This window comes from Eurytemora carolleeae, unplaced genomic scaffold (genome assembly GCF_000591075.1).
Source record: "Eurytemora carolleeae unplaced genomic scaffold, Eaff_2.0 scaffold112, whole genome shotgun sequence".
NCBI classification, from domain to species: domain Eukaryota; kingdom Metazoa; phylum Arthropoda; class Copepoda; order Calanoida; family Temoridae; genus Eurytemora; species Eurytemora carolleeae.
In genome coordinates, this window is record NW_019396053.1 from 360,068 (window position 1) to 384,664 (window position 24,597).

Consider the following 24,597-nt stretch of genomic DNA (forward strand, 5'->3'; position numbering starts at 1 on the left):
AAGAATTAGCTAACACTGATTTATCCTCATTGGAAGGATACATTATTGTTGATCGCTTCTGATTGGTTAAAGACAGCAACTAAATTCATCAGTTAGAAATAAGACTGATATTTTGCAGAGAATTTTACCAAATAACTTTTCAAACTTCAAAAATAAAAGTTTTGCGATAATTAAATATACTTTTATTATAAGAAATGACTAATTCATGCACTTACCTTATCTAAGCTGTTAAATGATATGAATTCAAGTATAGCATGTTAAACTTATACTATTTAATTCAGAATTTACATTTAACAAAGAAAATTGATCAAGTCAAAGTCGTGTTTAGATCACTTTGGGTCTGGGCCAAGGTCAATCGACCTAGATCCCCTTTAAACAGAAAAATGTGGAACATTTATATTGAAATAATTATGTCTAAATCTGAAACGCTTTAAAGGAACTGTAAACGTAATTTTAAGGGATAGTGTTGTACAGGGGGGGGGGGGCGGCAGGACCTTCGCGCCCCCCTGAGATTTCAGAATAGCTTCTCAATAGCACTTAAGGGAAAGAAAACCTAGTGCACAACAGGAAAAATATCTATCTTAAATTTGTTTGTTCCAAAAGAAATCTAGCACCCCCCTCACTTAAATCCTGTATATACAAATGTGAATGTTTTTGTGTTTATTGAAAACTACTTATGTTCAATTGTGGTTTCTCTACAACAGTGACGAGTGAGTGATACATAAAATTTCAATTATTAAACATAAAAAATTTCTTGAAATAATTAACAATTATTCCCAGAATGGAAACAATTCCTTATGATATTTTCTAGGGGGTGGGGGTGGGGGGAGAAATTGAATTATTGTGCGCGAAGCGCGCCGAATTTTGTATGTATTTTCTTAAAAATCAAAACTAAAAGGCTAAAACATGCCTGCTCTCTCTTCTTGCGCTCCAGTCCCCCCCCCCCCCCAAAAAAAAAGCCGCCTCTGAATTCATTCCTTCATTTATTCACAATTCTATCGATCAATGTGTTGGGAACTATTTAAAAAAGATATAATAAGGTAAGGTGGTATGCAACTTTAGGTTAATTTACAGAAAATCACTTTACGATTTTTGTATTTTAAGTTTTATTTTCTCCAACCAATAACCATGTCTATAATATTTTTTAATTTTTACATGCTATGCTCGCCTTCGCTGTTTTATTCTACCATTTCTCTATACCTTGCGTGAAACGACCGTGAGGACCGTGATGTAGACAAAGGATTACATTTAGGGGTTAAGCTATATAAAGGAATAAGGATATTATTACATATACTGAACACACACATATATAGAATAGAGATATCTAATTTTTTAACTTCTTAAAACTAATTAAATAGTCGGTATGTTGCATTCGTTTCATAGTTTTAATATATTTCATTAACAATGGCGAAAAAGTTGTCGGAAATGTGAAGTGTCGGGTTTGAAGAATAAAAACCGGCCTTTCACCGTCCCGGCCCGTCCTATCAATCTATCTGCACTGCCACGGCCAGTCGTTTTACAGAAACCCAGCCCATAACAATTCTAAAAATCTAGGAAATTTTTCGCCAAACCGCCCCTTTCTCGAGCATCAAGTGATTCAGTTCTCTATAGTTACATTACACTACATGTCTATTATGAAACGTACTGTATAATTGGTATAAGATGGTGCTGCATGAAATTCTAAAAATATAAAAATGTCAACATTGCAGTTTAAAATATGTCGAAATAAGTGAACTAGTCATTTTCCAGTGAAGAATTGAAGAACCCGGAGAAATGAGAAGGACGGATTCAATTCTCACCTAAGCATGGAGTCAGGGGTCTTTCTGACGATATTTCTCTTATTTAGGAAATTAAATCAATCAAGATTTCAATGGATGATTTAATAATTATTAAATAGATTAGAAATACTTCTGCTCATTATTTTAGTACAAGTGTAGACCCTTTGTTTATAAAGGAGCACGACTGATTTTTGAGAATTTCCTAGAGAACGATTTTTGGACCCCGCCCCCCCCCGTATCATTTTTGTACATGGATCTTAAATGTAAGACATTTGGCAGCAGCGCTCGGATCCTAGCCGCAGCGCTCTGCCCAGAAAGTGTCTTAACTTAACCTAACCCGTGGCCCCAGCGCTCGGCCCCCTAGCATGTCCTAGCCGCAGAGCTCGGCTCAGAAAGTGTCTTAACTAACCTAACCCTAAATAAATACTAATTTAAAAACTAATTTGGTCATGTACAAAATTGATGTTGACATCTGATTTATTATTGATAAGACAAAGCTAAATAAGGAACCGTTGTGAATCGTACATACCACTTTAAATTTAAATTTGAAATTGAATTTATGTCTACAGTTGCTTTAGGTTTTAATTAAACAGCAATATTCAATTTTTGAAATGGAAGCGTTATGGTTTTGAAGAAATAATTTAGTTATTATGTTTTCTAAAACTTTGCAGAAAAAGCATCAACATTGTAATTTTTTGTAAGTTCTCTATGATTGACGCATAAACAGTGTTCTCATTCAAAATCAATTTAAAATTTATTTTGAAGGTTTAATTACAAATGATTGTCCTGGTCCCGGAGTCCGATATTCCGATGATTTTGAAACTTTTTTGATACTCGTTTTTTACGTCCATAGCATATATCTTTTTTCTTCTCAGTATTTATTTGTTTTTCCAAAAAAAACATTCTCAACTTAAGTTTTAGAAAAGGTTAAAAAGAAGAAATCTGTATGGTTTCTTACATATTAGAAAAGAGTTTTATTTTTATCACCAAAAAGCTAGCTCAAGATCTTACCTTCCTGGATATCCTTCCGTTAAGGAGTTGGGGGATTTCCCCCTTCTCGTTTGTTAAAACGAATAATAACATAAAGTAATCATCTTAATTAGTTTATTTTCTTAAATATAATTATTATTTCCAGTTTTAGATAATATTGTTATACAAGGCAAAGGTTTTTTTTCTTTCATTAATTTCTCTCAACTTCTGAAAGAGGTGATTTTTTAAATCAATAATCGTTTCTTTCTTTTTACATTTTAACTCTATTTTTTTAAAGCATTAAAAAAACGACATTTTACATGCTGTTTCCTTTTTTTGTCGCAACTTATTTAATTATTTTTATTATGGTTCCATATGGAAATGTAAGAAATCTGAAATTAGTGACGTAATTTGATTCCTTTGTTTTGAGTCTGGTTTCATGCTTTATCTCAGGGCTTTATCTTTACAGTTACGGGTTAAAAAAAAAACCGCCACCTGCTTCAAGGCAGTAATAAACATCATGACACTTTAACTATACTTTTTACGTATATTTAAACTAACATTTTTCCATTTTTGGAAATGATTTTTAGCATCATGTTCCCTATTTTTTTTGTCTTATAGGAATTCTTTTTTTTATTAAATCGCTACCAAAAGCCTGGGCACCCTGTTTTTGCATATTTTATTAAAAACTGCTTATTTATTTTTGTCATGGTTGAATTACTTTGTCCGTTTTTTTATCTTTTAGCATCAGATAAAAGTTTCTTCAGCACAGGGGTCAACTATACAAACTATAATTATATTTTTTGTGTGTGTTTTCCTTAATTTGAATTGACAGGAACGTCTAGACTGAATAAAAACAAGAAAATGACATGTTTACTGATTGATATTTTGATGGTGATTTCCGCTTTGAGTAGGATTAATTATTTGATTGCTTTTTTTATTTAATTTGCTTTAATTGATTGTTTGATTGATTGCTTGGTTTAACTGATTAATTTCTTGGTTTAGTTAATTGATTGTTTGATTGCTTGGTTTAATTGATGGTTTGATTGATTGCTTGGTATAATTGATTGTTTGATTGAATGGTGTGATTGATTGATTGTTTGATTGCTTGGTTTAATTGGTTGTTTGATTGATTGCTTGTTTAATTGATTGATTGCTTGGTTTAATTGATTACTTGGTTTAATTGATTACTTGGTTTAATTGATTGATTGCTTGGTTTAATTGATTGATTGCTTGGTTTAATTAATTGATTGTTTGATTTCTTGGTTTAATTGATTTATTGCTTGGTTCAATTGGTTGTTTGTTTGATTGCTTGGTTTATTTGATTGTTTGTTTGATTGCTTGGTTTAATTGATTGTTTGTTTGATTGCTTGGTTTAATTGATTGTTTAATTGATTGGTTTAATTGATTGCTTGCTTTGATTGATTGTTTGTTTGATTGCTTGGTTTAATTGATTTCTTGGTTTAATTGATGGTTTGATTGATTGGTTTAATTGATTGCTTGGTTTAATTGATGATTTGATTGCTTGATTTAATTGATTAATTGCTTGGTTTAATGATTTTTTGTTTGATTGCTTGATTGTTTGATTGATTGATTGCTGTCCCCAGTTTGAAAATACCGTGGAGTGGAGGAAGTGTTTACAGTGGGACCGAGCACATCTGCAGTCTCAGGCATATTATATTCAAAATTATATTTATTCACGTTTTAAAGAAAATCAGATAGATCAGCAGCTTGAACTAATCTTTGGTTTACACTCGACTTTTTTTTGTGGTAGATGGAAAAAGAAAAAAAACTGGTTTATGATGAAGTTATTTATTTTTCAAAAAAAAATTTATTAAAAAAAAAAATAGGATTCATATTGGTTAAAAATTATTTTTTGGTAAATTTCTATCCCAATTTGAAATAGATAAAAATTCAACTGTGAAACCTGAGAATTGTAATATAAGTATTCTTTCCCAAAAAGTCCCCCCCCCCCATTGTTATATCTTGAAGACTCCTTAATAAGTAGATGTTTCATCAAAATATTTGCAAAAAGATTTAAAATTTATTTTTATGAGAAAAGATCGAAATTTTTTTGTCCTCAGTTTTACTACAAGTTTTTATTACTGGAATAATTTTACTTAAAGTACCATGCAACATGTGTTTTATATAGTTCTACACATTTTAAACACAATTTAGTGCAAATATCAAGTTTTGCACATAATGCCTCTAACCAGTATTTGCGAGTACAGATTGTTTCATGTTTCTGCGTGAATTTGCATGTTATAAATGACACTGACATTTTTTCAAATTATTTGCGTTTATAAAAGTGTTTTAACTTCCTTTATATTTGAATATATTACACACAAGGGTTTACTACGGAAATAGTAAATATTAAATCCTTCTGTATAGTATAAGGCTATTAGCAGGCTATCGTGATAAAAGAAATATAAGGGGGGGGGGGCTTTCGTGATGCATTCATAATATAATAAATATAAATGAGATAGTTTTAGAAATTTGATAAATCGATGAAAATGTTGTAAGTGTCCAAATAATAAACATCATGGTTTGTTTTGTAAATTACGATTTAGTCGTGTTATTATAACTTTTGAGTGAACATAATAGATTCAAGTTTTGAATATAAAATAATAAAGGGAATGCTCCTGTTTTCAGCAGAAGGTTGAATGTGCCTGTCTTCCTGGATCAAACTTTCAGGTACAGATTTACAAGCAGAGTATAGATAGATGGACAGATCGATACACAGATGATAGACAAAAGTTAGACAGAACGTCGAAAAATACAAAGACAGATGAACAGATGAACAAAAAGATAGACATATATATATATATATATACAGGAAAACAAATTGACATTATCTAGATACACAGATCGTCAGATATTCAAACAGAAAGATATACATAGACAGTTAGATAGTTAAACAGAAAGATATACATGGACAGTTAGATAGCTAAACAGATAGATTCTTGAACAGATAGATTGGTAAACAGATAGATGGTTGAACAGATAGATAGTTGAACAGATTGATAGTTGAACAGATAGATAGTTGAACAGATAGATAGTTGAAGAGATAGATAGTTGAACAGATAGATAGTTGAACAGATAGATGATTTAACCGGTATATGGTTAGCAAGCTTTATAGTTTGACAGATATAATTGATAGTGAAATAGTTAGCTAGATTGTTATACTGTTATTGTAAACCTATTAGGGTGAAGTAGCATTGTATATATACTTGCAATAAATCTGTTATCGATTCCTCACCTTTCCCCCCCCCCCCNGGGGGCAGGAGCAGAAGGGAAGAAGGGGTGGAAGGGGAAACGGTGAAATGGAAACCATTTGTTCTGCGCGCTATCATGATGAACAAGGGGGGGTGGTGGTGACGGGGGAAAGCCATTAGTAGACTTACTTAGTAATTACCAACACCACTTTAAGGTTGATGGGGTTTAAAGTTAAAATGGATATATTCAGAAACCTTAATATTATAAGTCGTTAGGTCTGCAGACAAAATCATGAATTTTCGTAAGGACTATGGAATTTTGCGGATTTATTGGGATCAAACTATAATAGTTTTAATTTTTAGTAAACAAAAGGATCTAGATTAATAAATGTTCAATGTTGATAATATATCATAACTCACATATGCTGAATTTTGGTGACATCGGCACAAAGTTGTCGTCTGTGAGGCTCATTAGGATAAATGGAACAGCTGACATACATTGCGATATTTGGAGTCTTAAAACTCGTTGTTGTCGTCAATTAAATACGTGCTGCTGACAGTCCTTGAATGATCAATTACATTTCAGATTTTAAAATTTTTCATAAAGCCTAATTTTCCCTCTTTTTTCACAAATATGAATCAATTTTACGAGTTCTTGCTATATATATTTTAGTATGTATTTATACGGACTTTTTGCGCTATTCCATCTGGCCGCCTCCCCCAATTCCTCCCCCCCCCCCTACATTCGAACTTATGCAGTAGCCTTGCCTTTAAACAGCACATGTATAAGGGAAGTGAGCAGGGGGGGGGAGGGCTTAACTGGAAAATGTTAATATTTCTTCCACAGTGTTTTCTACCCATAATTTGAAGCAGTTTCAACGATGATTTAAGTCAGGACTTCATTTTTGTTTATATATTTCTTCCAACTTGTTTTTTTTACAACATTTTATGTTTTAAACAAGAAAATAGTTTAATAAAACCTTCTCATTTGTGTCTCGCTTTATATCTGTATTTCAGAAGCAGTATTTAAATGTATTTATCTATGTTTATAAATTTAAAAAAGTATTTTCAGTTTGTTTGTTTGTATGTACGATCTTAACTCATAAATCCCTTGACCAATTTGCCTCAAATTTTGATTTGGGAAGTCTGTAGAACGATAGCTAGGTGTACAAATTTCAAATATATGGGTTTATTTTTATAGAGTAAATTTAAAGTCTTAATGTAAAGCTGGGTTCCCTAGCTAGTTACTAATAATTAATAAAATAAATGATGAATAAGACCACCCACTCTAATTAATTTATATCATGGCACTTTTCAAGGTCGTTATTATCAGTTTGTAGTATAATGAGTTATTCATAATTATTCATATTCATATTTAAATTGTTAATTTGCATCCAAAAAAGGTCAACATTTTCTATGTATTTTATTAACTTATTTTTTTGAAAGACTTCTTTCTAAAGATCAAGAAGAAAATGTTTATTCTATAGATATTGTATAGATACAAGATATTGATAAAAAAGTCTTACAGAAAAGAAGAGATGATAAACATAACAAATATTTACTATAAAATCATATTATTCATTGTAAAGTAAGAAGAAGAGTCTCAAAATCTTCTGATTTATTGTAAAATTAGGAAAAAGTTACAAAATCCTCTGTTTTGGTGTAAATCGGGAATAAGTCTTAAAATCCTCTGCGTTATTGCAAAATTAGAAAAAAATAATAAAATCCTCTGTTTTATCGTAAAATCAGGAAAAATTCATAAAATCCTCCGTTTTATTGTAGAATTAGGAAAGTCACAAAGTCCTCTGTTTTATTGTAATTCAGGAAAAAGTCTGAAAATCCTCTGTTTTATTGTAAAATTAGAAAAAATCCTCCGTTTATTGTAAAATTAAAAAAAAATTAATAAAATCCTCTGTTTTATTGTAAAATCAGGGAAAATTCATAAAATCCTCTGTATTTATTGTAAAATTAGGAAAAAGTCATAAAATCCTCAGTTTTATTGTAAATCACGAAAAAGTCTTAATATCCTGTGTTTTATTGTACAATTAGGAAAAAATCATAAAATCTTATGTTAATGTTTTATTGTAAGATTAGAAAAAGTTCTAAAATCCTGTTTTATTGTAAAATTAGGAAAACTTCTAAAATCCTCAGTTTTATTGTTAACTTGAAAGAAAGTCGCAAAATCCTCTGTTTTATTGCAAAATTAGGAAAAAGTCCTTTGTTTTATTTTAAAATCAGGAAAAAATCATAAAATCTCCAGTTTTATTGTAAAATTAGGAAAAGTAAAAAAATCCTTTGTTTTCTTGTAAAATCAGGAAAAAGTCCTAACTCCTCAGTTTTATTGTAAATTAATGTGCAAGTCCTAAATTCCGCAGTTTAAATTGTAAATTAAGGTGCAAGTCCTAAACTCCTCACTTTTATTATAAATTAAGGTGCAAGTCCTAAACTCCTCACTTTTATTGTAAATTAAGGTGCAAGTCCAAAACTCTGACAACGAATAAAAGATGTCGCTTCTTTCCAGTCGTAAAAGTTCAAACTCGAGAGGATTAAAATTTTCATCATTCCACACAAATTCAAGCAGATTACACATGACATTAAATAGCAATGTCGGACTCATTGAGACAGATTCTTTAGTCTGGGGGGTTTACAAGAGAGCAAAAATTGACCATAAGACAAGATATGGCAAAATTAATCATTAGTCAAGAACATACAAGAGTAGAAATAATAATTTTTTTTTTTAAATTGTTCAACATCAGGTCTTTAACTAGGATTTTAAGGGTTTAAGGAATTAATCAAGTGTTGAAATAATAACATTTTTTAAATTGTTCAACATCAGGGTTTTAACTAGGATTTTAAGGAGGGGTTTACCGCTCCCCAAAAAAAAAAAAAACGGCTGTCCTGAGAAGTTTCAGCATTATTACAGGGGTTTCCTCTTCTTCTCTCTAATATTTTATAAAGTGAAGTAACTTTTTAGGCTCTCTGTTAATTTTTCAAAATTGCTTTTTACGAATTAAGATTTATGCTTTGTTATAGCTTTTTTTCTTGGGGTCATTTTAGGACAGCTTTAACCCCCTAGTTAAGGCCCTATTAGCTATAAGTAGAAACAGACCAAAAAAATATATTAAACTGCAGCACTTGGAAAAATCGACAATCGTTAATAAAACAAAGTGAACAAAACTATAAAATCTTTTTCAAATTCAGCTCGTCGACGTGGTGAAAACATGCTTGAAATTGGGGTTACCAAAATGTATGTTTTAGGAAAGTTTCGAGTACAGAGATGATTCAAGGAAACTTCAAGAGCTAACTATTTCTAATTGTTCAAAGCTTGTCTTCCATTCACAGGTATAGGCACTAGACTTAATTTGAAGTTTTAAGATAATTTTGATTTTTACCTAAAAAAAAATTTTCTCTAAAATTTAGTTCTCCCCATTTCAGCGAAAAAATTTCTAAATAGGGGGAGCTGGGGGTTTAATTTTGTTTAACATAGAAATGCACGCACATCTGACCCCCGCTTTCTTTTATTATCAATTATTTCATCACCCTGTGGGATGCTTTCTTTCTCATTTCCTCTTATACTTCTATCACCAGGGTTGTAATCTTTTTCTTTGGCTTTTTCTTCTTCAAAATTTGTATTTTCTTGGCCATCATTATCATCATTATGTTGAAGGGCATCAGAATAATTGGGCTCAGTAACAACTTTATCAAATTCATCGTTATTCATATTGTTTCCACCTGTAGTAAAAGTAAATTTAACCTAAAGTCTGACCGCGTCAACCATGTTGCACCGGCTAGTCCTATTGAGTGTCTGCTTTATTCACCCAATGTCTGGGCGATACAGTACAAACTGGGACCGAAAAGTTTGAATATATTCCTTGGTTTAGATGAAAATAATCCAAAAATTAAATTATTCTACATCATTAGCAAAAAACTGTTAGATTGAAAAAAATCTAGAAAAAAAATATAATAATGAAAATCACGCGTACATTTAAAAATGCAGAACTTCTGAACCAATTTAATAATGAATGTTGTTACTGTAAACAATGTTATCTAAATTATTAAAAGTTAAAAGAAATGCTAAGCCATGAAAATAAATGTGTCAATTTTATGAATTTTTCCGAACTTTTCTTAGCATTTCATCATGTTATATATTGAAAGATAAAGATTGTATACATTTTAATCCTGTATAATCTTACCAAGAATTAAAATCTGCTCGGGTTTATCTTGAAGCAGATTATCCTAAGGATTCTTGCCGATAATTCTTTGTTTTCATATTTGGATATATAATCAAAATAGATAATTAAGTTTGTTGCTTGTGTTATTCGAATACAAGATTAATTAGGGTGCCTCTCCCCCGGCCACTCGGCCCTTACCCTTCTCTTATCCATTACTCTTCCCCCTTCCTTCTCTCTAATCAAATTACGTTAATAACCCCTTCTTGGTCTCCCAAACCATTCCCATTCCCCTGGTAATCTATCTATTCATTTGTATATCTTCTCAAAAAAGTGTTTTTGACTTTCTCCTTCTATACCATTTTTCTTTCGTATTCGGTGCCCTTTCCTTACTTGTTCTTCTAAGAACATCTAGTTTATCTGACTTGAATTCACTCCTTTTACTAATATATATTTCCATACCTTGCCATTCTTTTTCAATCTTTCCTCATCATTTTCCTTCCTGAAGCAACCCACCTTTAAAGTACGCGTATTTAGTCCCTTTAGAGGGAATTTTAGAATGATTATAAAGTGTCAAAGATAAAACATAAAACTTTTTCATAAAATATTGGTTGGAATTTTTTTAGCCAAGTACATTTGTTGCCCCAATGTTCTTTTTTAGAAGAAAGTCATTTTAGTTTGATTTTGGGTTACAACTGACAGATTAATGCTTTGGCTTAATTTTAAAAATGATTTTTTGATTACTATTGCATCTTTGTCTAAACAATATTTCCACAGTGCATATCTTCAGTTGCCTACCATGTGTTGTATATTGTGTTAATTTGTTAAGTAAGGGGAAATATTTCCTTTAAGAATATCCTCCTCTCTTCTTGATTCTTAATACTATTTAGGTGAATATATGTATGTCTAATATTTTTACAGAACATGCTCATGAAGTTAATGTTATTTACAACTAATATAATAAAAATTAGAACAATATATGGTTTATTTTACTGTACCTAAGCAGTAAAAATGCAATGTTATAGTTGTTATATTAAAGCTTATTTTAACCCTTTTTTACTTTTAAGATTGTATTGTCATATTAATTATAATTTAAAAAAAGAATTCCTCTAAAATTTCAAATTCCTTTTATAGTTTTAAATGTAAAATATTTTTGAAGGAATATTGAAATATATGTTCCTCGCAAGTTTTTTTGGATGATATATTTTCTCCTCGTGAAAAAAACGTACTTTGTTATAACTTTTTTTATGGGGTTATTTTAGGACAGCTTTAACCCCAAAGTTACGGCCCTATTAACTATAAGTAGAAACAGACCAAAAAAATATATTAAACTGCAGCACTTGGAAAAATCGACAATCGTTAATAAAACAAAGTGAACAAAACTATAAAATCTTTTTCAAATTCAGCTCGTCGNGGCTTAAATCTTGAAATATTTAATACAATTTTAAGTGGAACCAACCATATTTGAGTCGCGGCTTAAATTTAAAGCGCGGCTTAAATTCTTTAAATTCGGCCTCAGGTTTAGCCGTTTTTCGTTTTTTTTTGGACAAAAACAATGAATGAATAAATGAATTTCTGCTAGGCCTTTAAATCCTACAACACTGACAGCCCAACTGTGAGCGTGCGCGTTGAAAACTGTTCTTCTCTCAACATCAAGCAACGCGCCTTCGCGAGCATAAAGAGTTTATCCGTCCTGAACATCCAGGACCTAACGTTGGAATCTCTTGCCCTGAAACTAAAGATCCCAACCCTGGAGCCAACTATTCATATCTGGTTCAGCAACATCTCAACCACAGGCCTGGCCTCGAGCACCTTCTCCTCCTCCTTCAAGAATATACTCATAGAGAACAGTAGAGTCGATAAGATACACACAAATGCTTTCTCAGGTAAAATTACCGCCATTTTTTTGCGCAGTTTTTTCACCGTGCGTTCCTAAAGTTTACAATGACGTTGAATTTCAAGTTCCTTTTTTATAGGAGAATTGTAAAAAAGTTTTTAAAATTTTAAAACGCCTTTTTTTATGCTGATGTGACACTTAAAATAAATCGTATAAAATTAACACAGTTATTAAAAGTAAATTATTATGAAAAGTTAATATTACCCCTGTTATACGTTAAAATCTGTTCACTGTTTATAAACTTAATCAATCTCGTTCAAAGTTTAATATAAACATTTATATTTAGGGTTTCTTATGAGTACAATCACTCTGAGAGATGTTTCAATATCTAGGATTGAAACCAAGGCGTTCTCAGACCAGTCTGTGATAGAAAACCTGGTCATAGAGTCCTGTAACATCAGTTCAATCGCCCAGAAGTCTATAGTAGCGGGTATATCGCAGCTGAACCTAACCCGGTCAATCATTCAATCAATATCAAAGTACGGAGCTATTAACGCCACCGTAGCCAGCGTTCATATCTCCAGCAATACGTTCAGGACCTTGGGGGAGGAGTCCTTGAACTTTATCTCATGGAATTCAGTAAATATTGTTAATAATTCCATAGAATTTATGGAAGAGGGAGCCATTAATGCCATACATAGTCCTATGGATAAATCCACGGCTAGTTTTGTGTTTACCAATAACAGGATTGGATATGCGAACCGGAATTCTCTTGTGACCCAGCTGCCACACGGCGTGGATGTGTTGATCAAGAAAAACCGGTTTCATCATACATGTGATTGTAATCAGGAGTCGTACATCAATTCTCTGACTCGGCACTCGGGACTATCCAGTCCATTCCAGGTATTAGAGGGATAGGGGTATATATTTTCTAAAATTACCCCGGGGGGGAATATTTTTTTAAAAAGCAAAATTTTACTTTTTTTGATACTTTTTAACCAAAGTATTAATTTATTTTCCCAATTTGACGAATGAAACCCTAAAAACGTACCTAACTTCTAATCAAGTTTTAAGCTAATGGCAGAACAAGCTATATAGCAACGTCAAACACACAAGCTATATAGCAACGTCAAACACACAAGTTTGTTCAAATGTCATCTTCCCAATCAACTTGTTAAGGAGTTACCGAACATAAAACTATCTCCATCTAGATTTTAATAAATTTTTCTTCAGGATTTGAGCGGAGAATTTGTTAATTCAAGTTCATGTCGAATATCTGATTCAGTAATTCCATGTTTTCCCTCCTCCTTCTCCTCCTCCCTCTCCAGTTCCCCGTTCACCTCGATGGTAGAGTACCAGGAGGTGATCTGCCTGGTGGAGAGGTTACCCTCCTGCGCCCTAGCCCCTTCCGACTTACCAGACATAGAACGCAGTGGATCATTTTATGATGATTTTCTTCTTCTCTTTCAGGTTAATTTTCAGTTTCTAAATCAAAAATGATTTTAAAAAAAATCTGTTTTGCTGGAAATTTTTGCTGAATATAACCTTCAGAGGAAAAGTATACAAATATTGATGTTCCTATTTTAAATAAGTGTTCCCCTTTTTGACAAATTTGATTATAAAAATTCAACACAGAAATGTATTTAATAATAATAATAATAAGGTCTATAGATTACCAAGTGATGATGTATTTGTTTACATTTTAAATACATGATAAGTTGATAACAGAGCACTGAGCAGTAAGGGTGAAACATCTTGCAAAGCCTAATTCAACACAGCAAACTGTTTGTAAAAATATTCAAAAACATGCGATCTAGGAGCATTAAAAAAGTGGAAATAAACTAGAGAAATCAGAAAATCAGCTAATTTCCTATTTTTTCAGTTCCAACTAGGCTATTTTTTAGTATTTTGTAAAACGGGGTTTTTTCGTTGAATATGGCTTGGAAAGACGGATCTTTTAATGGCCATATCGACATAAATTTTTTTTATCACAAAAGGCCATTTTCAAAAGTAAATTTTGATTTCAGCGAAAAATCGCTTTTAAAATGTTTCATAGAATTTAAGAATACATTAGTATTTACTACTTAAAATTTAATCCTCTCTTGTGAAAATTTTTTCATCCTTACTGAGCAGGGACCTAAATTATACTGGAGATTTATTTTTATTAATGTATTTCAGTTTGGGTTGACCATTTTTACAATGAGCTTCAAAATCAAATTATGATGCACATTTAGGCAAAATCAATTGTATGAATATTAAAAGGGAAAATTATACAATTTCCTTATCATATTCTGATTATGTAATATGTGACGGATATGGGCAGTGGGCACTGGACGTTTCACATTACTCGAATTCATTTTTACAAGGCACTAGGTAGTGTTTTTAGTTGCCGTCCATTTATTAGGTGGCACGGCTATTAACAACGGTACCTTCATCTGAGTAACAATGAGTATAATATCGTCGTTTTATTATCTTAAAGAGACAGTTTTAAATCAATTTCTCGAGACATGAACATCAGATAGATGTCTTATAGGTATCGTTCAACTCCACAGATTCTCAGGTTTCATCCTGTACCCCCTTTATTTTTCCTTTACAGTCCCTTTAAAACCTTGATTCTTATCAATTTTTCCTTTACAGTCTATTTAAAACCTTGATTCTTATCAATTTTCCTTTACAGTCCATTTAAAACCTTGATTCTTATCAATTTTCCTCTACAGTCCCTTTAAAACCTTGATTCTTATCAATTTTCCTTTACAGTCCATTTAAAACCTTGATTCTTGTCAATTTTCCTTTGAATTGACCATGCCATTTTTTCAATTATTAAGGGTCACTTAATTATGAGTATAGTCCCTTTAAGCTGAAGTGTGTGCAAATTAAACTGGTTGGAACAGCTGAACAATTAAATATATATTACTGCAGCTGCGGGTTGGAGATTGCAACAAAGAATTTAAAGATCAGCAGCAGCTGTTTGTGGCAGATTGCAACATAGATAAAACATTAACCACTTTTACACTACACATGTTTTAGGATCACAAAAATTATATTATTTGATGGTTTGTTGTATAAACCTAAATCCTAATTTTTAATGAAATAAAGATAGAAAATGATTAATATTGTACAGTAATTCTTTGTTTTTTTAAATTTTTACTAGGCTTTTAGGCAATCTACACACAAAAAATATAATTGTTAAAGAAAAAAAATCATATATCTTATTTTCAGGTGAAAACAACAAAAGGAATCCTTCTCTTTCTTCTCTTGTGCGTTCTCTCCAGTGTCATTATTCTAATCATTTGTGTCGGAGCCATCTGGGTTCACAGGTACATAAATACAAGAGTTTATGCCGTAGGGGTGTTTATTTTAAGAATTACAGGGGTGTATAATTTCTTGGTAAATTTTGTTCCCCACCCCTTTATGAAAATCCCCCCCCCCATAAATTATGCAGGGTTGTATATTTTGGAAATTTCAGCTTTTTAATATTGCAGTTTTAAATTAATTTTCTAATTAGTGCCCTTTTAAACGTTTGTATTTAGTTCGTGTTTTCTTTTTTTCTTATTTCTGTGTTTTTTGCCTTGACATAAATCGGAAATACGTTTTTTTGACATTGCAATGTGAGAAAATTACCATTAAGTTTATTAGGATTAAAAATTGAAGTTTGCTATAAAAATCAGAGGTGTTGTGTGTGGTTCTTGAAAACCTAATTACTAGGATATTGTCGTAATAATTTTTAATTGTTTATTTTTTTTTTACAGATTGTTTAAGAGAGCTCGTCTGGTGCGCGACAATTTGTCTGGTTCCTTTCAGTTTAATTCTGGTGAAGAGAAACAGATTCTTTACGGTTCTGATCAAACAACCTGTCATAGCATTCAGGTANGGAGCTTAATTCCTCAGTGATGGGAGGGAAATCCTATAAAATGTAAATAGACACGAGGAGGACAGTGTCAATTTTAAAAATTGCTCAGATCATCAGCAAATATGAAAAAAAATTCACCCTTTTCTGTTTTTACTTAGTCGTCCTATACCTTCCACTTTAGGCCCCCTTTTCAGATTTATAATTTTTCTCTTAAATAATTATATCAACGGACTTACCCTAGCCAAACAACTAACACAGCCTATTTTATGCAAATTGTTTTCTTGCTTCAGGATGATGAACCTCAGTACGCTGAAATTGCTGATATCCATCCTCCGCCCCGCGGAATGGAATCCATGTTAGATCTCGAGACAGGAAATTTATCCGACCTGACGGACGTGACGACCCTTCCGAAGTCGACAACCACGACCCTCCCTTCACTAGAAGCAAACACTCTACCTCTGCGCCGGGATATTTTAAGGAGTGAAGGGGAGAATGATAAACTACTCGAGGTTGGGGAGGATAAACTGCATGAGCGAGGGAGGTATAGTATACGGATGTCTATGTCTGAAACTTCTCTGACAGATGAGATCATGATGGCACTGAGAGAGAGATTAAATGATCCCTCCATGTACTGCACTGTATTGGATGCTAAAGGGGGAGGGTTCAGTGGTTCTCTGATGCCCTCTGGAGGAACTTCTAGTAGTAAACCACAAGAAGAAGAGCTGTACTGTGCCCCAATATATTGTGATCCAAATCAGCTGAATTAAAATGGCGCCACAACAGCTGATTTAAAAGGGCGTAAAGAACTGATTTAAAAGCGGCTAAATTGGCTGTTTAAACCGGCCCCAAAAAGCAGAAAGAATTTAAAGAAATGTTATATAACGTTTTCACTGTAACAGTTCAGTTCAGTTTAGTTCAGTTAACAATAGTGAACAAAGTTATTTCACAAGTTATTTCCTTTGGTCGTAACGTATAATATGAATGACTGCTATTACTATTTTGTGAGCTTTCTTTGTTTAAAAATTAAGTCCTACTAAGTTGCCATATAAAGTGGAAGAGGTGGGCATTTTGGAGTTTTGATACTTTTATACTTTTATACAAGATAAAAGTGTGCCTTACAAAAGCACGGTAACGTTGGCAAACATTTTATACATGTTTTTACTCTTTATGAAGTACTCTTGATATAGCACAACTATTTCCGGTATCTGTTTACTATTTAACATCATATTGTACACAAAGTTGTGAATTATATTCAAAATACAGTACAATAATTTGTGTACATTAGTATGTACAATGTACATACAAGAAAGAAATTGACTTGTCAAGGAAAAACTTAATTGGTTTTTGTACATTTTTACCTTTTAAACTTTAAATAATCATGTTAAGTTTCTTCTTTAAGTTTAAAGAATAATTTTTTCGCCGTCCGGATTAAGATGTTCATTAAATTCTTCTGTCTTCTGGAAACTTTTCTGCTCATTAGTATGTACAATGTACATACAAGAAAGAAATTGACTTGTCAAGGAAAAACTTAATTGGTTTTTGTACATTTTTACCTTTTAAACTTTAAATACATTCAGAAAAGAAACACCTATATGTAAATAGTTAAAAATCAAAATATTTAAGTGATACCTATACAATACATATTATGTTGCCTTGTGAATTTATTTCTCGTAAACCTGAAATATGTTTATTTTTGTCTCGTTGAATATTATTTTTATGCATTAAATTTGAATACAAATTGATTTATGTGATTATCTAGATTGTCATCGAATTAATATTTTAAAAGAATGTCATCACCATCCAACTAATGCTTATGCCATTGTTATCAGGACAGAGAGAAATTTAAGAAAATGCAATTATTTAAAAGGTATCACCCCTAAAAAACTTTAGTGAGATGCAAAAAATTATTTATCTAAATATTCAAGTAGAAAAGAATTAATTTATCGAAAAAATAAGATATACAAAGTCTTTTAGGGGCCATTTTCATGAACAATTATCTCCCTCAACCTCCTGATCATTAAGGATGCTTTTTCACTTTTTATTAGACTTTGGAATTGACAGGGATTTAATGGGTGAATCTAGAAAATAATTCTCTGGACTACCTCTACATTCATCCCGTATTTTGAGAGCCCACACACTCTCCATAGGGAATTATTTTTTACCGTTAGTCCGCTCCCTTATGTAGATCTTGTACTTGCCCTCGCACCTTAATTCATAGGATTCCTCACCTTTCATACTATTGGAGCTAAACCCTATTTCTCATTATAGTTATTGTGTATTGCAGAAAACCTATGATCTGAGTGATTTGAGCTTAATCCTTCCTCCTGACGTGATCCGAAATAAATCCTTTCTTTAGTGATCTTGATGTGAATGAAGCTAAATAACTTTTTTTTGTATTGGGAGTCATATTGGAGCTATATTATTTCTCATTGGCGTGTGAAGCTAAATCCCTCCTCCTGGTGTGATAGGAGCTAAATACCTCATCCTGGAGTTATGGGACTACACTTAAATTTGCAGAAAATTTAAAAATAGCTCCAGTCCGAAGGTTTTAATATTTTCCGGACTCTAGGTTTCTACAATGCCGCAAGATATTTTCAGTTTTCCAGTTTATTTTCGGGCCCATGCTTTCTATCTGTCTGTAGGGGATGTAAGTAGTCGTGATTTTTTAATCATTTTCTCCCTGATTTGTGCTGCATAATATTCTACCATTAAAAACTAACATTACGTAAAAGGTTTCTCTAGAAATTATTTTATTCTGGGGATTACATGTATAAACTAGGATTGCTTGAAAAAAGGATTAAATTCATGGCCTGTTTGTTTAGTTTAAACTTATGTACATTTGAATATTCGTACTGAAGTTCTATTTAATACTAATTGAATGGCCCGGCGTTGCCCGCGGAAAAAAATTTGATAAAAAATGATTTTTTTTAGCCTAAAACACCCCCCTGGCCTCCCATGAATGTCCACAAAAATTGTCAGCCCAATCGGTTCAGCCGTTTGTCTTGCTATAGGCAACATTATAACATATATATACGAATGTCTTGTTTTATTATATAGATCGATTTACAAGTTAAAACGATAAACTTATAAACATAAAACCTTCTTTATTCTTCCCAATCTCAGCGAGAAATTAACTATAGATTTTTTACTAAAACCTTAATTAATTTTGCAGACAATATGTCTACATCTGTGTGTTATAAGTGTGACAAGCCAGGTCACTTTGCTCGTGAATGCCCCGAGGGAGGTGGACAGCAGAGGGAGGTTATTTGTTACAGATGTGATAAACCTGGACATTTTGCCAGGTTAGTTTTTCATACCCAAGGGTTTAGGGGTTGATAGAGATGAGCTTGCTTCAGTAACCCAGTGTTTTTAAAGTACACAAGGAAATAATTGTTTTACAGTAGAAATTATTAATTTTCAGGGGTAAACATGTAATATTCGGTCTAAAAGTTACAAAAAACTTGGTGCCGTTATTGTCTAATAATGCTCCCCCGCCCCTATTTTTAAAAATCCGTTATTATCTTTATAAAAATATAAACGTTGTCTGTATTCTTCTTATTTGAATTCTTTTTTTTCTTAATGCATTAGTTTTCTGTTTGTAACATAAGTATTAAGTATTAGCCTAGGTTATACAAAAGAGATCCATTATAAATAAATAAAAGATTTAAAATTCGGTGATGGTGATGGACGCAACCTCTGTAGAGTAAAAAAAGTAGATGTTAGTTCCATCTGTCACAAGGATTAAAAACAAATAAATAAATAAAATATCTTGAAACATGAAGTAGGACGAGAACTAGCATCATGTTAAGTTTCTTCTTTAAGTTTAAAGAATAATTTTTTCGCCGTCCGGATTAAGATGTTCATTAAATTCTTCTGTCTTCTGGAAACTTTTCCACTTTGTAAATCGTAATGGTTATGGAGGGAAACACAATATCTAATATGTATTTAATCTTTGCAAAATGCAAGTACTTATTTTTACAATATAAAAGGATTAATTTTCATCTTTTGCTTTTAGGGATTGTCCTGAGGAGAAGGAGGAGAAGGGTGAGAATGGAGAGCATGAAGAGGAGAGAGGAGAACGTGAGGAGAGACGAGGTGGAGGCCGAGGAGGACGTGGTGGACGAGGAGGACGAGGAGGCCGAGGAGGAGGAGAAAGGAAGGATACTCGGCAGAGGGAGTACGGAAGCGGAGGAGGGTTGAAGTGCTACAAGTGCAACAGATACGGGCACTTTGCGAGGGAGTGCAAGGAGGAGGAGGATAGGTGCTACAGGTGCCATGGTAAGATTTAATTATTCTTTATTCATATATTCTTCCGATATGTTAATTGTCTTGATCCACAAAGCAATTTTTTTAATTTCCGGGAATATTCATAAAACGAACTAATCTAGGGGACAGTCACTCCGGCCAATATAGTTAGACCCTCTTGGGTGTTCGCGTTTTTTTGTTGTTGACATTTTGCACATTGATATAGGTATCTGCACANTATCATTTTTGATCCTTTATACATGAAAATGTATTTATTTATTTCGTAAACCTACACAATCGAAATATTTGGTACAATTAGACAGACATAAAAAATTATAATGGAACAAATATCAAGAGCATATTTAGGGGAAATATTTTCCCCTATCTTCTCACATACTATAGAGCACTATAGACTGTACTTTTACTCTTATCGGACATACATCCCGTAACTGTACCCAGGACGGTGACCAACCGACCTGTTAACTTTTAGCTCTTTGTGCACTATTGTGTGGTTTAGTTCTATGCTGTTGTACTGTATGTATTTGTTAAGGTACTGGACATATTATCCCGTAACTGTACCCAGGATGGTAACCAGCCGGCGGCTACATCCTTTTTCGCAGTGAGTAGCTAAATTCCACTTTCTCAAGTGGTNGAGTAAACTTTTACCTCTTTGTGTACTATTGTGTGGTTTAGTTCTATGCTGTTGTACTGTATGTATTTGTTAAGGTACTGGACATATTATCCCGTAACTGTACCCAGGATGGTAACCAGTCGGCCTCATCCACTTACAACTGTACTTTTAGCTGTTCGTGTACTATTATGTGCTTTTTGTCTGAAACTCTTGTACGTATTTGTTAAGGTACCTGACATATTATCCCGTAACTGTACCCAGTTACAATTACCACTGTACTTTTAACTCTTCGTGTACTATTTTATGCTCTAAGTTCTGTGCACTTGTACTGTATGTATTTGTTAAGGTACCGGGCATATATCCCGTAACTGTACCCAGGACGGTGACCAGCCGACCTGTTACAACTGTAACAAGATCGGTCACATTATCAAGGTAAAAGTATTCAAACAATTATCTAAAAATCATTCCCGGGCCTCCTTTTTTAAAAACATTTTTTTACCCAGAAGTATATGTGCTTTTTTGGTTTAAATCTCTGAACTGAGAATAATAAATGATTTTAAGGGAGAAATCAAAGAATTTTTGGGTAAAAAGTATCAAAAAGAATGATAAAAATTTGTATTTAACGTCAAATTTTTTTATTATATTATTTTGTTTACTTGCTTAAGAACGTGATCAGGAAAATTGCATGGGGACGTTGCTGTATCAATAAAATAAATGATTTCAAGAGGAAATTAAATGAATTATTTTATACGTAGTATAATAAAAAGACAATTTACTTCTAATTATATCCATGTTTTCTCTATTCTCTAACAAAACTTATTTACACTGTTTTGTATTCAAGAGCCACTCAAGTCTAAAAGTTGCGGGGTTAAAATTATTTCAAAATTCAAACCTCGCACAAAGTATATTTTTCAGAAATTAATAAAGAAATTTGCCTTTTCTTTTTATAGCTTTTAGAAATCTTAAGTTTTGTTTTGTTTTAGGACTGCCCCAGTGCTGGAACTAAGACCTGCTACAAGTGTGGAGGCATCGGGCACATCCTCAAGGATTGCCCCAGCGCAGCGGCTAGAGCATAATACAGGTAATTTGAATAACAAATTTCGAAGTTTACAAAAAAGTTCTAGATTGACAATAATACTATTATCACTAGAATTCCAGAATTTTTCATTGTGGAAAAGAAAGAAAACGAAAATAAACTTCTTAATTAAAATTAAAAGTTAAGAATAACCTGAGAATTACAGACCTGTCTCTTAAACCTCTATTCCATGTAAGATGATGGAATCCATCATAAAAGACAACTTTATGGATCATTTAATTAGTAATCAGCTGATGAAGGATACCCAGCAAGGATACCATTAATTTGTTGGAATTTTTTTAATTTGTTACCCAAGAGTTTAACAGTGGTCATCCACTAGATGTAATTTATCTGGACTTCAGCAAGGCATTTGACTAAGTGCCGAGGCTGAGACTAATAGAAAAGTTAAAATCCCATGCTGTCATTGGTAGAACATAACAGAACTGGTTTACAAACCGTAAACAAAAAACAAGGGTAAATGGAGAATTCTCTGATTGTGTGATGTCGAGTCAGGGTTCCCACAAGGTACAGTCCTTGGCCCCCTTGGATTCCTAGTATACATTGATGATCTTGGCACTGTATCCATCTTAATTAACATTACTCGGAAGTTTGCTGATGACCCCAAACTAGCAAAACAATTTGCAGTGCTGATTATGCTACAGCACTGCAATCTTGTTTGGATAAACTTGTTGTTTGGGCGGACATGTGGGGAATGCAGTTTAATATTAGCAAGTGCTAAGTTATGCATATTGCCCGTTCAAACCCATTTAACACATACTTTATTTATTATCTTGTGATCAAGAAAAAGACATTGGAATTATTATTCACAAAACTTTGAAAGTATACTACACAGTGTGCAAGTGCTGCATTAAATGCTAACATAGTGCTAAGTGAAATGATCTTCCTTCCAGAATTAAAGATGCGAGCTCTGTTATCAGTTTTAAACAAAGATATGATGAATACTTCTTTCAAACTTAATTAAAATTGGTATAATGTATGTTATTATTAAAATGACGACAGGAACGGATTTTACTTGCTTATGTAATATGTTTATTAGATGGAATATGACAAAAAAAGAGGAGAAACATCTATGTCAAAAAAGAAAAAAAAAATGTCACGGAATGAATAAAGGAAAAAGACGAGGGAAAAAAGATAAAACATAAAAAACAAGAATTTAATCAATAAAACAAAACAAACAAAAAATGTGATGCCATTAAAAAAAAACCATCTTTTGTATTATTCATATGTACATGTATTAAATCTGCCTTATTTTTTCTGTTCTGACAAGAAAACTTAAAATGCAGATTTATTATGTTAACCACTGTAATTTCTACTACATCCCTTAAGGGGTCCTTGGAGTAATCCAAAAACTAGACTAAAATAAATTAAAATTTGGATAATTTAAAATTCAGACTAAAAATAAATGAGTTTTTGGGTATAAAGTATCAAAAAGAATAAAAACCTGCCTTCGAATGTCCAATTTGTCATCATGTTTTCATCGTCACAGCCGTTTAATTTTTTAAATATTTAAAATGTTTTAAATGTTTTAGACGAGTTTATGTAAAGAGTGCAGTCCAGGAGAAAGATCATCGTGGAAAATTCATTCTTCTCTCAGGAAACCAATCCAAATTTTAATCTTTAACTTTTAAAATATTGATACAAACTTTAATATGTAACATTCAAAACCTTGATCCAAACTTTAATCTTGAAAAAACCAAAACTTGATTCAAAATTTAACCTCAGTCAGTCAAAACCTTTATGAAAATTTTATCTTTACCATTCAAAACCTTAATTTAAACTTTAATCATGAATAAAACAAAACCTTGATCCAAACTTTAATCTTTAACATTCAAAACATTGATCCAAACTATAACAATCCCTTTAATATTATTAAGTTTGGTTGGTTTAGGCTCAATTTAACATATGTACTGTTTACATCCTTCATACTGCCCATATTTCATCAACTAGCGTTCCGTCTTCTCTGTTTTGATGGAAATCCAGTAGACCAGTTCCCATCGTTCTAGAAAAATTCTCAGTGTTCCATTCACCCCTCTTCTCCGTTCCTTAAATTCTATAAAGAACATAAACCTGTGCGTTTTTTATGTAAAAAAAAGCTTTAAGAACGTAATTGTTAAAAAAATTTAATATTATGCATCACATAGTGAGGAAATGACATCAATTTACGCATGAAATTATAACATTTTAAATTTACTGCTCGAACAAAAAATGATTAACTGCTAAAATTTAAAATCCTTGAACAATCAATCAAAACTGGAAATTTTTCTATCAACTATCAATTAAGATATTTAAACAAATTTGAAAATAAATCCGATTTATTTTTCTTCAGATTCAAGGAAAAAAAATTTCAATAGAAATGGAGATTAGTGAAAGCCGCAACTACAAGTAATACAAATGGATTGTAGAAAACATGGAATGAAATTCCTTTTTCACAAATGAGAAAAAACGTATGAAATGATAAACACAACCAGACCATGAAGTACTGCAACTGTTCGCACATTTTGAACTTTGTTACAGTACAATATATTATGGTAACTGTACCTCTATGTGGAATTGACTTGCTTCGCTTAACCAAATACACTACGTTTAAAAAAACTTGTATTATTAGAAAAGTTAAGTTTTTTAGAACATTGTCTGATGGCCATTGCCCTGTGTTCTAAAACTAGAAAAAGATTGGGGTTTGTAAAATTTTAATTTTATTTAAATATTTTTTTTTACTCCGCTTCAGAAAATTCTATTATGTATAATGGTACTCAGGAATTTATTTGTCTAGGGGGCTTATTTTTTTTCGTTTTTTTTGAGGGGGGGGC

At 32.2% G+C, this 24,597-nt stretch overlaps 2 protein-coding genes across 2 annotated transcripts; both read left to right on the forward strand.

The window, feature by feature from the left end:
• The first annotated feature begins 2,976 nt into the window (after positions 1-2,976).
• Positions 2,977-24,382, forward strand: LOC111705992 (CCHC-type zinc finger protein CG3800). The gene is made up of 7 exons (XM_023478725.1): positions 2,977-2,984; positions 18,991-19,120; positions 19,834-20,096; positions 21,041-21,126; positions 21,678-21,775; positions 23,320-23,384; positions 23,679-24,382. The coding sequence occupies exons 2-5, from the start codon at positions 18,996-18,998 to the stop codon at positions 21,768-21,770; spliced, it is 567 nt and encodes a 188-aa protein (XP_023334493.1). The 5' UTR covers positions 2,977-2,984; positions 18,991-18,995; the 3' UTR covers positions 21,771-21,775; positions 23,320-23,384; positions 23,679-24,382.
• LOC111705983 (uncharacterized) lies at positions 11,695-16,909 on the forward strand. The gene is made up of 6 exons (XM_023478713.1): positions 11,695-12,017; positions 12,315-12,871; positions 13,202-13,438; positions 15,188-15,285; positions 15,718-15,835; positions 16,109-16,909. Exons 2-6 carry the CDS (start codon positions 12,323-12,325, stop codon positions 16,583-16,585), a joined length of 1,479 nt encoding a protein of 492 aa, XP_023334481.1. The 5' UTR covers positions 11,695-12,017; positions 12,315-12,322; the 3' UTR covers positions 16,586-16,909.
• Positions 24,383-24,597: the final 215 nt, after the last annotated feature.